Source organism: Equus asinus, chromosome 2 (assembly GCF_041296235.1).
Source record: "Equus asinus isolate D_3611 breed Donkey chromosome 2, EquAss-T2T_v2, whole genome shotgun sequence".
Lineage (NCBI taxonomy): Eukaryota > Metazoa > Chordata > Mammalia > Perissodactyla > Equidae > Equus > Equus asinus.
The window spans coordinates 191,863,825-191,877,841 of NC_091791.1; the positions used below are offsets into that span (position 1 = coordinate 191,863,825).

Sequence of the window (14,017 nt, forward strand, 5' to 3'; positions counted from 1 at the left end):
CTCATTCATATCCATCTGACTGTACAAGAAAACGAAGTTTACGAAGGTCGAGACTTAAAAACTCACAGCTGTGAAAAGGAGGGGTGACACTGTGAGCCCCAATCTTCTGACTTAAAACCCTTCCTTCAGTTTTAAGGCAGACGGAAAGTAAACTAGATCACAGAACACTAGTAACTTCAGGAAGCCCACTTCAGGCTGAAGCTTCTATTATTCCACCAATACAAGTTCTTTAACTCCCCTACCATTATCAGATCTTCCTAAATTGTGAAACAAAAAGTATGCCAACATACGCTGTTATAGCATCTTCCTCTAAAAAAAAAAAAAGCCCTACTTCCTGTTTCCCTCCCGTTGGTTCACTTATTTCAAACTTTCGCCTCCTCCTAAGCCGCCCTTGGTCGCTGAGCGTCTGCACCAGAAAGCCCTGGAGCCCGCACCAGCGGCGGTCGTCTCACCCGGGACGCGCGGTGCGCCCGACACGAGCTCGCGAGCCGAGCGCCGGGCGCGGACACCGGGCCCGGCTTCCGAGGGTGAGCGGCGGACGGGCGGGGACGGCGTGTGCACGCGGAAGCCGTCACACCCGGACAGCCGCGGGCCCGGAGGGTCCCCCGGTCACACCGTAACGCAGACCGCGGGGGGCGCCCAGCCCGGCCTCCACGCGCCCCCCGAGACGCCGCCCAAAGGAGGGAAAGCCCGCGCGGGCTCCGGGCGTCGGGGCGCGAGGGCGGGCCGCCCAGCAGCCCAGGGGCGCCCGTCGTGGCAGCGGCCCCGCCTCCCGCGCATCCGCGCCTCCGGCTCGAAGGGGCGGACGCGGAGAGCGCGGAAGGGGAAGCGGACAGGGGACGCGAAGCCAGGGCGGCAAGCTGGGACCGCGGGTCAGAGGCCGGGGTTCGCGGGCCGGGCGCATCGCCCCCGCGCCCCTCCGAGCCGCCGTAGCCCCGCCCCTCGTGCGGCGCCATGACGCCGGGCGCGCGGGCCGCTCTCCTGACAGAGGTCGCGCCCGTCCGAACGGCCGGCCCGCGCCGCGCATGCGCAGTCGGGAGGGGAAGTGAGGCGGTTTCCTCGGCGCCTTTTCCGGCGGCGGCGGCGGCAGAGCTGGGCGGAGGAGGTGGCGGCCGGAGGAGCCCGCGCTCGGGGCGGCGGCCGAGGTAACGCGGGCCCGGCTGGACGGGCGCAGCCGCGGCGCTCGCCGGCGCCGGCCGTAACCCTCTCTCTGTGTCTCCGCAGGCAGCGCCGAGTCCGCCCGGCCCCTGACGCGGCGCCCTGCCCCTCGCGTGGCCTGCGCGGCGGTGACCCGGCCCCGGGCGGCGGCGGCGGCGGCGGCGGCGGCGGCGCAGGGCTCGGGCCGCGGAAGGGCGGTTCCGGCCGGCCCGCCCGCTCCCCTCGGCAGGGCGGCGGCCGCGCGGCAGGAAGCGGGCGCCGGCGGGTGATGCCCGAGTGAGCGGGCGGCCCTGCCCACGAGGCGCCCACGCAGGCCGCGCGCCCAGGCTGGTTCCGGCCCCGCGGGGCGGCTTTGTCGGCGAGGCCCGCGACCCTGAATGCCCCCGGGCCCGGCTCCTCCGGCGCGATGGGGAAGGTGCTGTCCAAGATCTTCGGGAACAAGGAGATGCGGATTCTCATGCTGGGCCTGGACGCGGCCGGCAAGACCACCATCCTGTACAAGCTGAAGCTCGGCCAGTCGGTGACCACCATCCCCACGGTGGGCTTCAACGTGGAGACGGTGACTTACAAAAACGTCAAGTTCAACGTGTGGGACGTGGGCGGCCAGGACAAGATCCGGCCGCTCTGGCGGCACTACTACACCGGGACCCAGGGCCTGATCTTCGTGGTGGACTGCGCCGACCGCGACCGCATCGACGAGGCCCGCCAGGAGCTGCACCGCATCATCAACGACCGGGAGATGCGGGACGCCATCATCCTCATCTTCGCCAACAAGCAGGACCTGCCCGATGCCATGAAGCCCCACGAGATCCAGGAGAAACTGGGCCTGACCCGGATTCGGGACAGGAACTGGTATGTGCAGCCCTCGTGTGCCACCTCGGGGGACGGACTCTATGAGGGGCTCACATGGTTAACCTCTAACTACAAATCCTAATGAGCGTCCTCCACCCGGCCCCGGAAGGAGAGGAGCGAACCATTCATAGGATTATCGCCGCCGTCACCTCTTTCAATGGCCACTTTCTCTTCTCTTCAATTCGAACTCGGGAGTTACGGTTCTACGGTTTGGGGGCGGGTGAGGGGTTTTCTTTTTTGTTGGTTTCTTTTTCTTTTTTTTTTTTCTTTTCCGCTTTGCGTTAGAATGCTCTGATGTGACATTTGACATGAACACAAAGTGCTAGATGCTCCTGTTGACTTCCAGCAAATGGGATGGGGGAAATATAGCAGTTCTTGGTAAAGTCCTTTATAATAATGGTTTGATTTTTTTATTTCGAGAGAATCTTTTTTTCCAGTGTATGCTTTTTTTCCTTTTTGCCCAGTTTTCTTATCACCTGCTGTAGATGGCTTATTTTGCATTCATGCAGACTGTGTTGCAAGTCTGTTTCATCTAGTAAACTGAAAATTATTGCTTAATCAAACTGCCGTTTGTCTTTTATATTTAAGGCCTTTTCTCCCTCCCTTCTGAGTTCTAACTTTAACTTAGTAATTTCGAATGTGACCTTTTATATCTAAGACCAGTATAGTAAACTTAGCCCACAGTGGCAAATAATGAGTAATATCATTGTAATATATTCCAGTTGCACATCAGTGTGTCAAACAGGTAATATAAGTTCTTTGAAACGTCAGCTATTAAATTCTGAAGCATACGTCATGCATGAGTAGGGATAAAACTCAAGTTCCCCATTACATAGCTAACTTACACTGCATAAAAATATGAAAGTGTAACTCGTCGAGGACACAGATTTTTTTCACTGCGAAGTTAGCAACTTTGCTGTGTTTTCCCTCTTTTTTAACTTGAAAAATAGACACTTTCCAGGAAATGGAGCAATAACGGTGTATGCCACACACACATGAAATATTTGTAGATATCTTAAGTGACTTTTGGGCAAAACTGGAATATATACTTTTACTATGTTTCAAATGTCTAAGACCAATAGTTTTAAAATTACCAGAATGTTTACTTTGTTCATTAATAAAGCATTTAACAATTCAAATTATATGCACCCTTTACCTAGTTGGAAAAATACACGTTCCTGTTTTCACGTTGCAGCAACTGATAAAGCTGAAGGTAGAAGTCTTTTTTATAGATGAGTGATCCACATCTCCGTTAATTAGAACACTGGAAGAGATGTTTTATAAAAAGGGTATTTAATTCTGTTTGATTGTAGGATTAACTCATGCAAGTAGTAAGTCAGATATCCTGTTGGTTCAATAATACACTTTCTCCTTTAATGAAGGAAATGTGATGGATGAATGATGTGTAGACTTGAGGAATGACAATTAAAGGGGAAGTGGGAGGAAGAGAAAGAACCTACAGATGACGATGAATGTAAACTTATTTTTCTGCAAGGGTAAGCAGTGTGCTCACTGGTGATATCCAGATCCTAAGGAGATTACTTGCTTAGCTGGTTAGGACCAGTAACTAGATTATTGAGACCACTATGATAATACTTTGAACCAAATGTTAATGCTTGGTAACAGAATTGGGGAGCAGCATCTGGTTCTTATATAGCCTTAAGGATTAATTTTAGAGATCCTCAAGGAATTAAACTTAGGGAATTTCAGAAATGTAGACTGCAAAAGCAGTATGCAGGAAGAGGTGGAGTTGATTTTGTTTATGAGGGTGTGTGAAAACTAAAACTGAGCGGGATATCATGGTATCTGGTTGGACAGTATTGGTCCTTCATGCTTTGGCCATATTGTATAATGGAGCTTTTACCAAAGATGTATGAGAAGCATAAGGCTACAAAAAGTCAACTCTTCAAAGTAAAACTCTTGACAAACATTTTACTTAAAGCAGATGAGAAAAGGTGCTATGTTGTAGGCTCCTGATGGTGCAGAGGGATTTTTGAATTCAAAATGCAACTGAAGTATAAAGTTCTCAGTTTCACTTTAGTAGAATATCTCTAGAAGCTGATAGACACATCTAAGAACATTTTAGAACAGTTTAGTTGCCATCTAAGAACACATAAGAACAGTTTAGTTGCCTTTGAAATTCCCAAAGCTCCACCATAAATTTAATTCTTAGTGTTTTAAATGATTACATTTAAGGTACATAAACATGGGTTATACAAATATCAATGCTGTAGTAACATCCAGAAACAAGACAAGCACAAAGGTATAAATGCCTAAACTGGAGGAAACTTGAAACCCTCATGTTAATTCTTAAATGTAGAATTTCTAACTCGTGACAGTTAGGTTGGTAGACAGCCATTTTTTTTGTCTTAAAATAACTGGGGGCATAGTTAAAATTTTATACATCAAGTAATTGCTATTAATTGTTGCAGGTGAGATGTAGTTATTTTTAGTTTATTTGAAATGTCTAACTGAAAGTGGTGGGGGGGTGGGAAGCAAATATTTGAAGTTTGGAAAACCCTAAACCTTTTGGTTAGAAATTGTAATTTTCACTTACATTTTCTTTAAGGATAAAAAAGGTTGATAATTGATGTAGTTAAATTGAACCATAACTATTGGTGATCATGGAGCAGGTAATTACAGCCTGCAGAAAAAGTTATAATCTAAGAATTTAAAAAATAAGATCCTGAAGTTTTTGTTTAATTGCATCAATTTCTGTGTGTATGTGAATTTATAAACTGCAGTAAGTTTTGAATGAGGTCAATCTTGTCTAATATGAGTAAATGAGTCTGTAGACTGTGGTCTCCCCAAACTGAAAAGTACAGTACTTGGAATTGTGCTCTTTATGGTTGTAGTGTTGGTGAAGCACTAATATGCAGAAAATAAAGGAATTACACAGCGCAGCTTCTCACGTTATGTTACTCGTTTGAACTAGATTAAGTGGGACATGTGGTGTGTTGGGCCATGTTTTTCTCCAGGGATATACCGTATAAAGTGGCTTAATTTGGGAGTCACCTAGCTTTTATGAGAACAAAAAAGAGAATCAATTTGGTTCTTGTACTGCTGCTTGTATAAAGAGGTTTTGCCCTGATTTAGTTCCACCAAACTTGATCTGATTTTATGATAACTTAGGACACAAAAACAGTTGAAAATGGTTTTTAAAAACTAAGTTTCTATAGCAGTTTTTACTATGCCACTGTTTTTTCAAAATCACAGTCTTAGCGTTTTTAGGAGTACAGAATTATATCCGAAGAGAATTGGCCTACAGAGTCGTCTTAACCCTTGACAATTGACTTTTGGATTTTGAAGTTTGTGTTTTAGAAGCCGAAGGGCCTTGTCTGATAAGAATGGCAGAATTGTAGCCATTTAGAAAGCAGTAGATGGGGAATAACTTGTTGGATAAAAGGGTTCTTAAAACACATTTCCTTTCTTTGTAAGCATTCCCTTTTGTATCAGCAATTTTTGTGGTTTGATTTTAGAATGTCTTAGTGTGATCTCCAGTATGGTTTAACCCCCACATTAATGTTATTAATATATTTAGTACTGTGATTTTTTAATGGCTATCAAGTATCAACTTATCAGTGATAGCAGTAGAAAATATTTTACTCTTTAGTGAGGTTTTATGTTTTAATGTAAGTTTAGATGTATAGTAGACATAAGCTGAATGGTGGTGGAACTTACTAAGTTTCTGAAGTTACATCCTCAGTACCTTGCCAAGTGTATAGCAGGCTTATGGTAAGGCAAATCTTGTCTCTTTCCTCACAGGTAAAAATTGTAAAACCACATAGTATAGCAATTGAAAATAACTTTTAAGTCTGACTAATCACTGAGCATAATGTATTTGGAATATAACATTCAATAGAATCTAGCTTTTTGCTTTGTTTATATCGAATGGTCAAATAGCAAAGAAGCAAGTAGGAAAGATTACAGTATTAGGAAGTTTATAAAAAGGGAATGTTAGGAGAGGGAGCTATAGCAGAGGCACAGTAACTTTTCCCTGCTTTGCTAAACGTTAAAGTTGCCAGACTAGATTAGTGAGTTGAATGGGCAGGGAGTACCGTGCAGGTGAGATCAAAGAGGGAAAACAGGTCTGTAGAGGGGTTTAGGAATGACAATTGAAATTCGTTATTGACTGAGCTGAAGTAATGGTAAACTTTCAGGGAATTATTCCGTAAGAAACAACCTCACTGTGTGGGATAGTAAGAAAATGCTTTAATTTTGAGCATTCCCCCCTTTGTTTAAAATGTTTTGTGACTCCATGAAACAATTTTAAAACGAGAAATTGTCAATCTTGTCCTTGAATACCTTTTCACTTGTCAGATTATTTCATTTGGATATGTGTTTCCTCCATAGTATTTGTTTTATAAGTGTGAGGGTGGAGTTATTTATTGAGGCCTACGGGTATGCTTGGCAGTGTTCCAGGTGAAGGAGAGACATCAGTGAAAAAAACAGTATCTGCCTTCATGCAACTTACAGGGGTGGTGGGGGCTGGGGAGGGATGACAGATCAGATGATAAATAAAAATGTGTCAGGTGATATAGTATGTTATATGTATAGGGGGACAGGTAGGAACATGTTCAGAGAAGGCCTCATTGAGAAGGTGACATTTGAGCAAATATTTGAAAGAGCAAAAATTAATCAGTGGAATTGACATAGTAACAGAAAGATAATATGTGTGGTGTAAAGCGGGGGTGGGGGAGCTGTGGCCAAGGGCAAGTCTGGCTGAGGCCTGTTTGGGACTGAGCTAAGGACAGTTTCTGCATTTTTAAAGAATGTTTAAAGACTGGATGAAAAAAACATGAATATGTGACAGAGAGAGTATTTAGCCTGAACAGCCTTAAATATTTACTGTTTCGCCCTTTACGAAAAATGTTTGCTGACCCCAGGTCTAAAGGTCAATTTTTACAACATTACCAAAACATACTGGAAATCCAGCAATAAGTAAAAGACATTTTTAAATGAATGAATGACTAATCAAAACTTTAGGAAACAGTGGCACGTGTGATTTTCCATACTTGAACATTTAGTGATCCTTGAGACTTGTTAATGAGTAGTCTAACCTGCATTTTTTTTCCCCTAAGTAAGTTTAAATGTGTGAAATCAGTAGTTTTTCAGTTTCAATTTTAACATTTAAAATTTTGTGAATCATTTCATTTAAAACATTTCCCTTATTTTTATGGTAGTTTTACTGGTGTTTGGATATAAGTTAAATGTGCTTCTCTGTTAAAGTGCCCTTTCCTCCGGATGACCCAGGTTCATTTGGAACAGGTTCAGGTAACATCATTGAACTCTGGCTTTTATTCAGTGGGTGTTACTGTAATCAAGTCCTGAGTCCAGTGTTTTATATTATGACACTTTGTGAGAGGAAGTGTTACTGACTTGGAAACTAATATGATGCATGATATTTGGTTTCTTCTAGTATTATTCCTCTAACCAATATAAACTAGAAAAAATAATTTACTTCACACCTAAGTTATTTCTTGCCAGGAGAGTTGTTCTACACTACTTATAGAGTAGGATGTGGAATCTGTAACTGTCTTAAATGAGAAACTAAACAAAATAATTCAGCAGGAGTTACGGGAGTAAATTTTATGGAGAACATTTACAAATGGGCTTTAAGAAATACAAACACATGGAGAGATCTATGTGAAACTGGTTATTCATGACCATGAAAGCTGTGTCCCATTACAGCCGAATAGACAGGCCTGAGAAGGTCACAGCAGGTGAGAGGGAAAAACCAAATTTGTTAAGGGAGTTGAAGCAGAGATTTGGATCTTTAGAGTTTCTTCTAAAATGGCAAACCAAAGTGCTTTCTCTCCCTATCTTCTTGTTTCTGAAAGTTAGTTTTGTGAGTAACTCCTAGGTTGGAGCTACGCCTGAAGAGATTAAATTGGGAAACATTCTAAGAATAGTAAGTTAGCGTTTTTTGAATGTTTCCCGTGCGCCAAAGTTAGTGTTTTTTGAATGTTTCCTGTGCGCCAGGCATTGTTCTAAGCAGTTCATGCATATTAATTCTTTAATCCTCACAACGACCTTGAGAGAAGAGGCTTCCATTTCATACTTGAGAAAACTGAGGCTCGAGAGGTAGATGTGAATAAAAGGCGTAGAGCCAGCCTCTGGACTCAGGTAGGCCGCACTGCACTGTGAGTGGGACTGAAGGGAACCAGTGGTTCGTAGTGTAGTTGCTATTTCGTGTGTGTGTTTGCCTGCAAAAAACTTAGCTCGAGTGAGGTCCCATAATTTTGTTATTTGATCATCAACAGATTTTGAGTCCCTATATGATGTGAGTCTTCTGTGTAATGGAGGACATGGTTATTAGACTCTGCTTAGGAAGTTTTTTTCCTGTAAAAATCACATGTGACTACTTGATAGATTGTGAGTTTTATAGATCATTATGAAAAATACGAAAAGTTAAGTTTTCACTAAGCTGATTATTTGCATGTTTATATGTAGGCTCCTTTTGATTGAAGAAAAAAGTTTTAGAAAATTTAAAATGCACAATTTGTATTGTGTCTCTAGTTGATAAATTCATAACTACTGACATTTCAGATATTGTTTAAGAAGTGAATTTCTTGCTTTTCAGATCCCATTACGGCTCACATTCTGTAGGTGAGGTTTGCTTAAAGAACACTAGGTCCTCCTGTCAGCAAGAGCCTCGAGTCTAGGGTCAGCTGGAGAGCTTTAACCATGCACTGTGGTGTTTACACCAGGACTTAAGAGTAAAGGTTGATAATTTTGGTAAAGTGCAAAATGCCTTATTTTAAAATCCTATTTTATTTGTCGGTAATGTCTATATGAGGTAGAAATTTTAGGTGAAGTAAGACATAGACATGGAATGTTCAAAGCAAGCAGTCAAGTGTTCTATCAAATTCTAGACAGAGGAGAGAGATTATACGTGGGCCGGAGTGGGCCAGAGAAGGCCAGTGGGAGTTGAGTTGGACCCAAAGGTTCAGAGGAATGATAGTATTACTATGTACTGCATGCTTATTGTGTGCTAGACACTATTCTAAGTGTATTACATGCATGACCTCACTTGAAATGTGTGAGTAGGGGTCTGGCCCCATGGCTGAGTGGTTAAGTTCACGCACTCTGCTTCAGTGGCCCAGGGTTCACCAGTTTGGATCCTGGGCACAGACCTACACAACGCTCGTCAAGCCATGCTATGGCGGCATCCCACATAGAAGTAGAATGACCTCCAACTGGGATGTACAACTATGTACTGGGGCTTTGGGGAGAACAAAACAAAAGAAGAAAATTGGCGACAGATATTAGCTCAGGGCCAATCTTCCTCACCAAAAAAACAATAAAGCATAAAAAAAAATAAAATGTGTGAACAAAAGGTGCAAGGGTGGTAATCTATATGTAGTATTCGGAAGATAGAGAATAGGCTTGTCTGACTGGGGTTGCCAGATTTAGCAAATAAAAATACAGGATGCCCAGTTCAATTTCAATTTCACATAAACACTAATTTTTAGTGCATGTATCCCAAGCAATATTCTAAAACTATGTACTAAAAATTACTTATCTGAAATTCAAATTTAACTGAGTGGCCTATATCTTACCTGCAATCCTATGTCTGACTTGAGTGGTAGGAGAGGAGTAAGGTTCAAAATGGAAGTTGAAAATGACATTTTTAGGCCTCAAAAGCTAGACCAAGTAGATTTGTTTAGCGTGTAATGGGAGTCATTGAATTTTTAAAATATTTATGTAGCAGGAGAGAGTCACAATGTTTAGGACTATTAATCCAGTAGCTTTGTATAGAATCATGTATCAGGATCATGGAGAGAGGCTGGAAGGAAGAAGTCCTTTCAAGAGACTGTGAATAATTGAGGTGAGAGAATGAGGACCAAGTATATCATAGAGAAAATGAGACACGAGTGAGATGAAATAAATTGTGGACATACATTACTTGTGGAGGGAGAAGAAATTAAGGATTTTGATTCCTAATTCTTATGTACAAGATAATGATAGCACCACTGATAGAAAGAAACCAGGATACACAGCAGATTTGAATAGAGACACTTTGGTAATCAGGAGAAGCATCTTGTTTGCAATCTTGAAAAGAGGTTGACTCCCTTAGGCGTGCTCTCTTTTGTAATTATTCTGTCTTAGAGCAGTGCAGTCTGATATAAATGAGTGCAAACCACATATGTAATTTTAAATATTTTAGTGGTCACATTTTTAAAAGTAAAAAGAAACAGGTGAAAACAATTTTAAGAATATGTTTTAGTTAACTCAATATATCAAATTTATTATTTCAGTGTCATCAGTATAAAATAACTATTGAGATATTTTACATTCTTTATTTCATACAAAATCTTCAAGATCCAAGTGCATATTTTATACTTAAAGCACATCTCGATTCGGACTAGCCACATTCCAGTGCTCAATAGCCACAAGTGGTTAGTGGCTATCATACTGGACGGTTCATTCTTAGAGGGTGGTTATTTCCTCCTAATACCATGCCTACAACTTCAGTAACTACACTGGAGGGTACCAGTTAAGATCATTGGGATATGATAAACTTTCTAGGCCAGAGATTGGCAAACTGTGGTCTATGGGCCAAATCTGGCCCACTGCCTGTTGTTGTAAGTAAAGTTTTATTGGAACATAACCATGGTCATTAATTTGTGTATTGTCTACGGCTGCTTTTGTGCAGCAACGGCAGAGTTGAGTAGTGATGATAGAGACCGTATGGCCCACAAAGCCTTAAAGCATTTACTATCTGGCCCTTTACAGAAGAAGTTTGACAACATGTTTCTAGGCCCCAAACTAAAGTTTCATGAATAAAACACATATTTTATACATTTAAATGAGTTTTCAGAAAGAAAGAATATTGAAAGGGTTAAAAGATAATGCATATATCGATTCATGTATTCACCAAGCATTTATGTACTAGGTTACAGGCACTGTACTAGGCCCCATTAGCAGGAATAAATAAATGTCCTTAATCTTCAAGAAGTTCACAGTCTAGTTGAAAAATAGAGATGTGTACACACCTAATTACAAAGGTGCTATAAGAGACGGTGCGTTGAGTGCATACCAGTGAGGCACCTTCCTGTGACTGGGGAATGGGAGGTAGTGAGAAGAACAGAAGGCTTTAGAAGAAGAAATCCATCTGAAGTAAATGTAAAGGATGAGTGCAGTTACTCAGATAAAGAGGAGGTGGATGGCCTTTTAGGCGGCAAACAGTTGTGTGCAAAAGCCAGCTGTTAGCACAGCACCACCAGGAACTGACAGCTAGCTTTGCAGCGTGGACGGGTGTCAGATGAAGATGGAAGGATGGTCAGCGGCTGCATCACAAAGTGCCTTTGGTTTTTTAAGGAGCTTTGGATTTTATAATTTGGGTGCTGGAAAAACTTCATGGGATTTTTAAGCACAAAATTGCATGAGGTTTACATTTTTAGGGAGCTTACCGACTACTGTGTAAAGAATGAGTAAAGACCCCAGGCAGGAAACCTATCGTAGAGTAGGTAAGAGAGAATTCCCAACTGAAGCGACGGTTCTGGTGGCAGAGAGGAGAGAACACGTTTGAGAAATACTTGAATGGCATTTCGCAAAGTATGTTCTGTGGAAAACTGATCCTAGAAGATAATCCTCGGAAAAAAGTCTTCCAAGCTATTTGGGAAATGCTTATATTACATCAGTACGTGGGATGCATGAGATGCATTAGCAGTAGATGGAAGGTTCTTCGAAGTCCTGCTTTAACCCTGCATTTCCCAAACTCATTTGATCACGGAACTCTAATATATATTTCTTAAAACAAATACCCATCACTATCCTATGGAACAACAGTTCCAAGGACTATAGTTTTGGAAACCCTATTTTAGATGCAGAATCACCAAGTTTTGGCCAACTGAATGAGAGGGAACAAGAGGAAAAGTCGGCTTGAGTGACTGCTAATGAAGATTACATTTATAGAGGTATAAGAGAAAAGAAAAGATTTGCAAAGTGAGGTTTAGTACTTTCCATCTGTTTAAGGGGAAGAGAGAGATTACACGCCCAGTTTTGACAGCAAGTTTTAGGTGCCTATGGCATGGACATCTTTACGGAGATATCCAGTAGATAGGACAAGAGACATCTAGTCTACAGATAGAGGTTTAGGAGTTAGCTTGTAAATGGCTTTTGAAACCATAGATGCTAGTGAGATTTCCTGGGAGTGAGAAGAATAAAGGGCAGGGATGGAACACCTCCCTGGGGAACAGCAAAGTTTACGGGGTGGGTAGAATGAGAGGTGTTAACAGAGAAGACTGAGAAGAAATGGAGAGAATATCAATGATGTCGTATCCCATAGGGAGCTCAAGAAGGTTGAAACCCCAAATGACATCTTTAGAATTGACATTGGCAAGTCATTGGGATCTTCCTTAAGTTTGAGTGAAGTGGTCAGAAATGAGTTTGCAATGAAAGACACAGGAGGCAGAAGAGAAGCTGCTCACAGAAGCATTCCAAAAAGCTGGAGACGAAGGCGTGATAGATGTTAAGGGTCTGATAGTTGGAGGGAGATGCATGTGAATGTTTATCAAGATACTTTAATATAAGAGGGTCATTTAATTTTCAGAACATTGTTCAGATAAGTATTGTGGCTGTTGATTGTGGTCGGTGGACTGGGGAATGAGGAACGGGCTCCCTACCACCAGATTCCCAGAGGTAAAGGAAAATTGAAAAAAAGAATCCATTGGAAAAATGTTCATCTTAATTCCTTTAAGCTGCTCTTTTTGCATAGTTAGGGCTCTCCTCTTGGAAGTGCCTATGACGACCATGCCAGAGCAATTCTAGTCCTACTGTAATTACAGGTGTAGATGTGCATCCCCATCTCACAAATGGAGAAAGTGTGACTTGTCCAGTAAATCACAGCAGTTAGTGGCAGAGCTGAGACTAGACTCAGACTTTCTTTGTATTTATCAGTCACCATAGCCATGGAGTGAAATTTAAGAGAATTTCTAATATCTAGGCATCATGCTAATTAACTTAATCCCTATTTAACTAAAATAGAGAGTTAACAATTTACCATGAAACTTCTCTTAAGATTTGCAAACTGAGGTTTCATACTCTCCGTCAACATCAGTTTTGAACTTTAGGATATTTTCTTCCACAGTGATTTAGGAGTAAGAGGGGAAAAGTCTTTCGGATAACAAAATGGAGTACAGAACTAAATAATAGTACACGTTATTGAATAATTATTGGGTGGCTGCTAGTGTGCTACGGGCTTTACATGTAATCCTCATAACAGAGTAGGAAAATAGGTGATATTACCTCCCATTTTACAGATAAGAAACAATGGGCAAAAATTTAAGTAATTTGTCCAGGGGACCACAGCCCTTAAATGGGACAGCTCATATTCAAACCCAAGTCTTGTTGACTCCAAAGCAATAGCCTTTAGAGAGCAAGGGTTCTAACAAACTGCAATGTGTGTGTGTGTGTATATATATAAACGCGTTTTTAACATCAAATCCAGTAAGACATGGTGGCTGCGATCCAGCAGATGTGTCTGTCATCAATCCGATTTATCAGGTGCTGGTGTGTGCTCTTGGAGACAAAGTAACATTTCGGAGGGGCAGGGACTTATTTGAAATGTGTGAAGAAGGTGCTTCACCTCCAATGACGCAAAAGAGCTGGTGATTTTAAAGAACTCCCAAGCATTCTTCTTTCCGTACCCACGAGCGCCTGAGGGCCTGGGTGAGACAGGCTCTGGGGTGGGGTGGGGCACGTGGTGAGGTGGAGGAGGGCTTCCTCTCTCCTATCCCATGTCAGATAAGTGCCATCAGGTTAGTTTGAACCTTACCTCTGGATGAGGGGATGGTTTGCAAGTTGCCCTTTGTCAACAGCAGCATGAGTACACATGATTTCTGGACTCCTGATAGCTGGCTAGATCTTGTCTTGCCCTCACTTGGAGAGGAGGAGCCAGATGTATTCTGTTTCTGTTGTGCATTTGGCCAGGAGTTAATGGGCGTGTGTAGACGTGCCTTTGGCATATTCGCGTTTATTTCCCTTCTTGTGTCTTCATGGG

At 42.5% G+C, this 14,017-nt stretch overlaps 1 protein-coding gene across 2 annotated transcripts; it reads left to right on the forward strand.

The window, feature by feature from the left end:
- The first annotated feature begins 387 nt into the window (after positions 1-387).
- Positions 388-4,913, forward strand: ARF6 (ARF GTPase 6). Of its 2 annotated transcripts, none has more exons than XM_014854275.3 (2): positions 388-527; positions 1,225-4,913. In XM_014854275.3, exon 2 carries the CDS (start codon positions 1,565-1,567, stop codon positions 2,090-2,092), a length of 528 nt encoding a protein of 175 aa, XP_014709761.1. In that variant the 5' UTR covers positions 388-527; positions 1,225-1,564; the 3' UTR covers positions 2,093-4,913. The 2 variants fall into 2 exon arrangements, with proteins under 2 accessions (XP_014709761.1, XP_070360409.1); XM_070504308.1 differs by lacking the exon at positions 388-527 and adding an exon at positions 1,007-1,145.
- Positions 4,914-14,017: the final 9,104 nt, after the last annotated feature.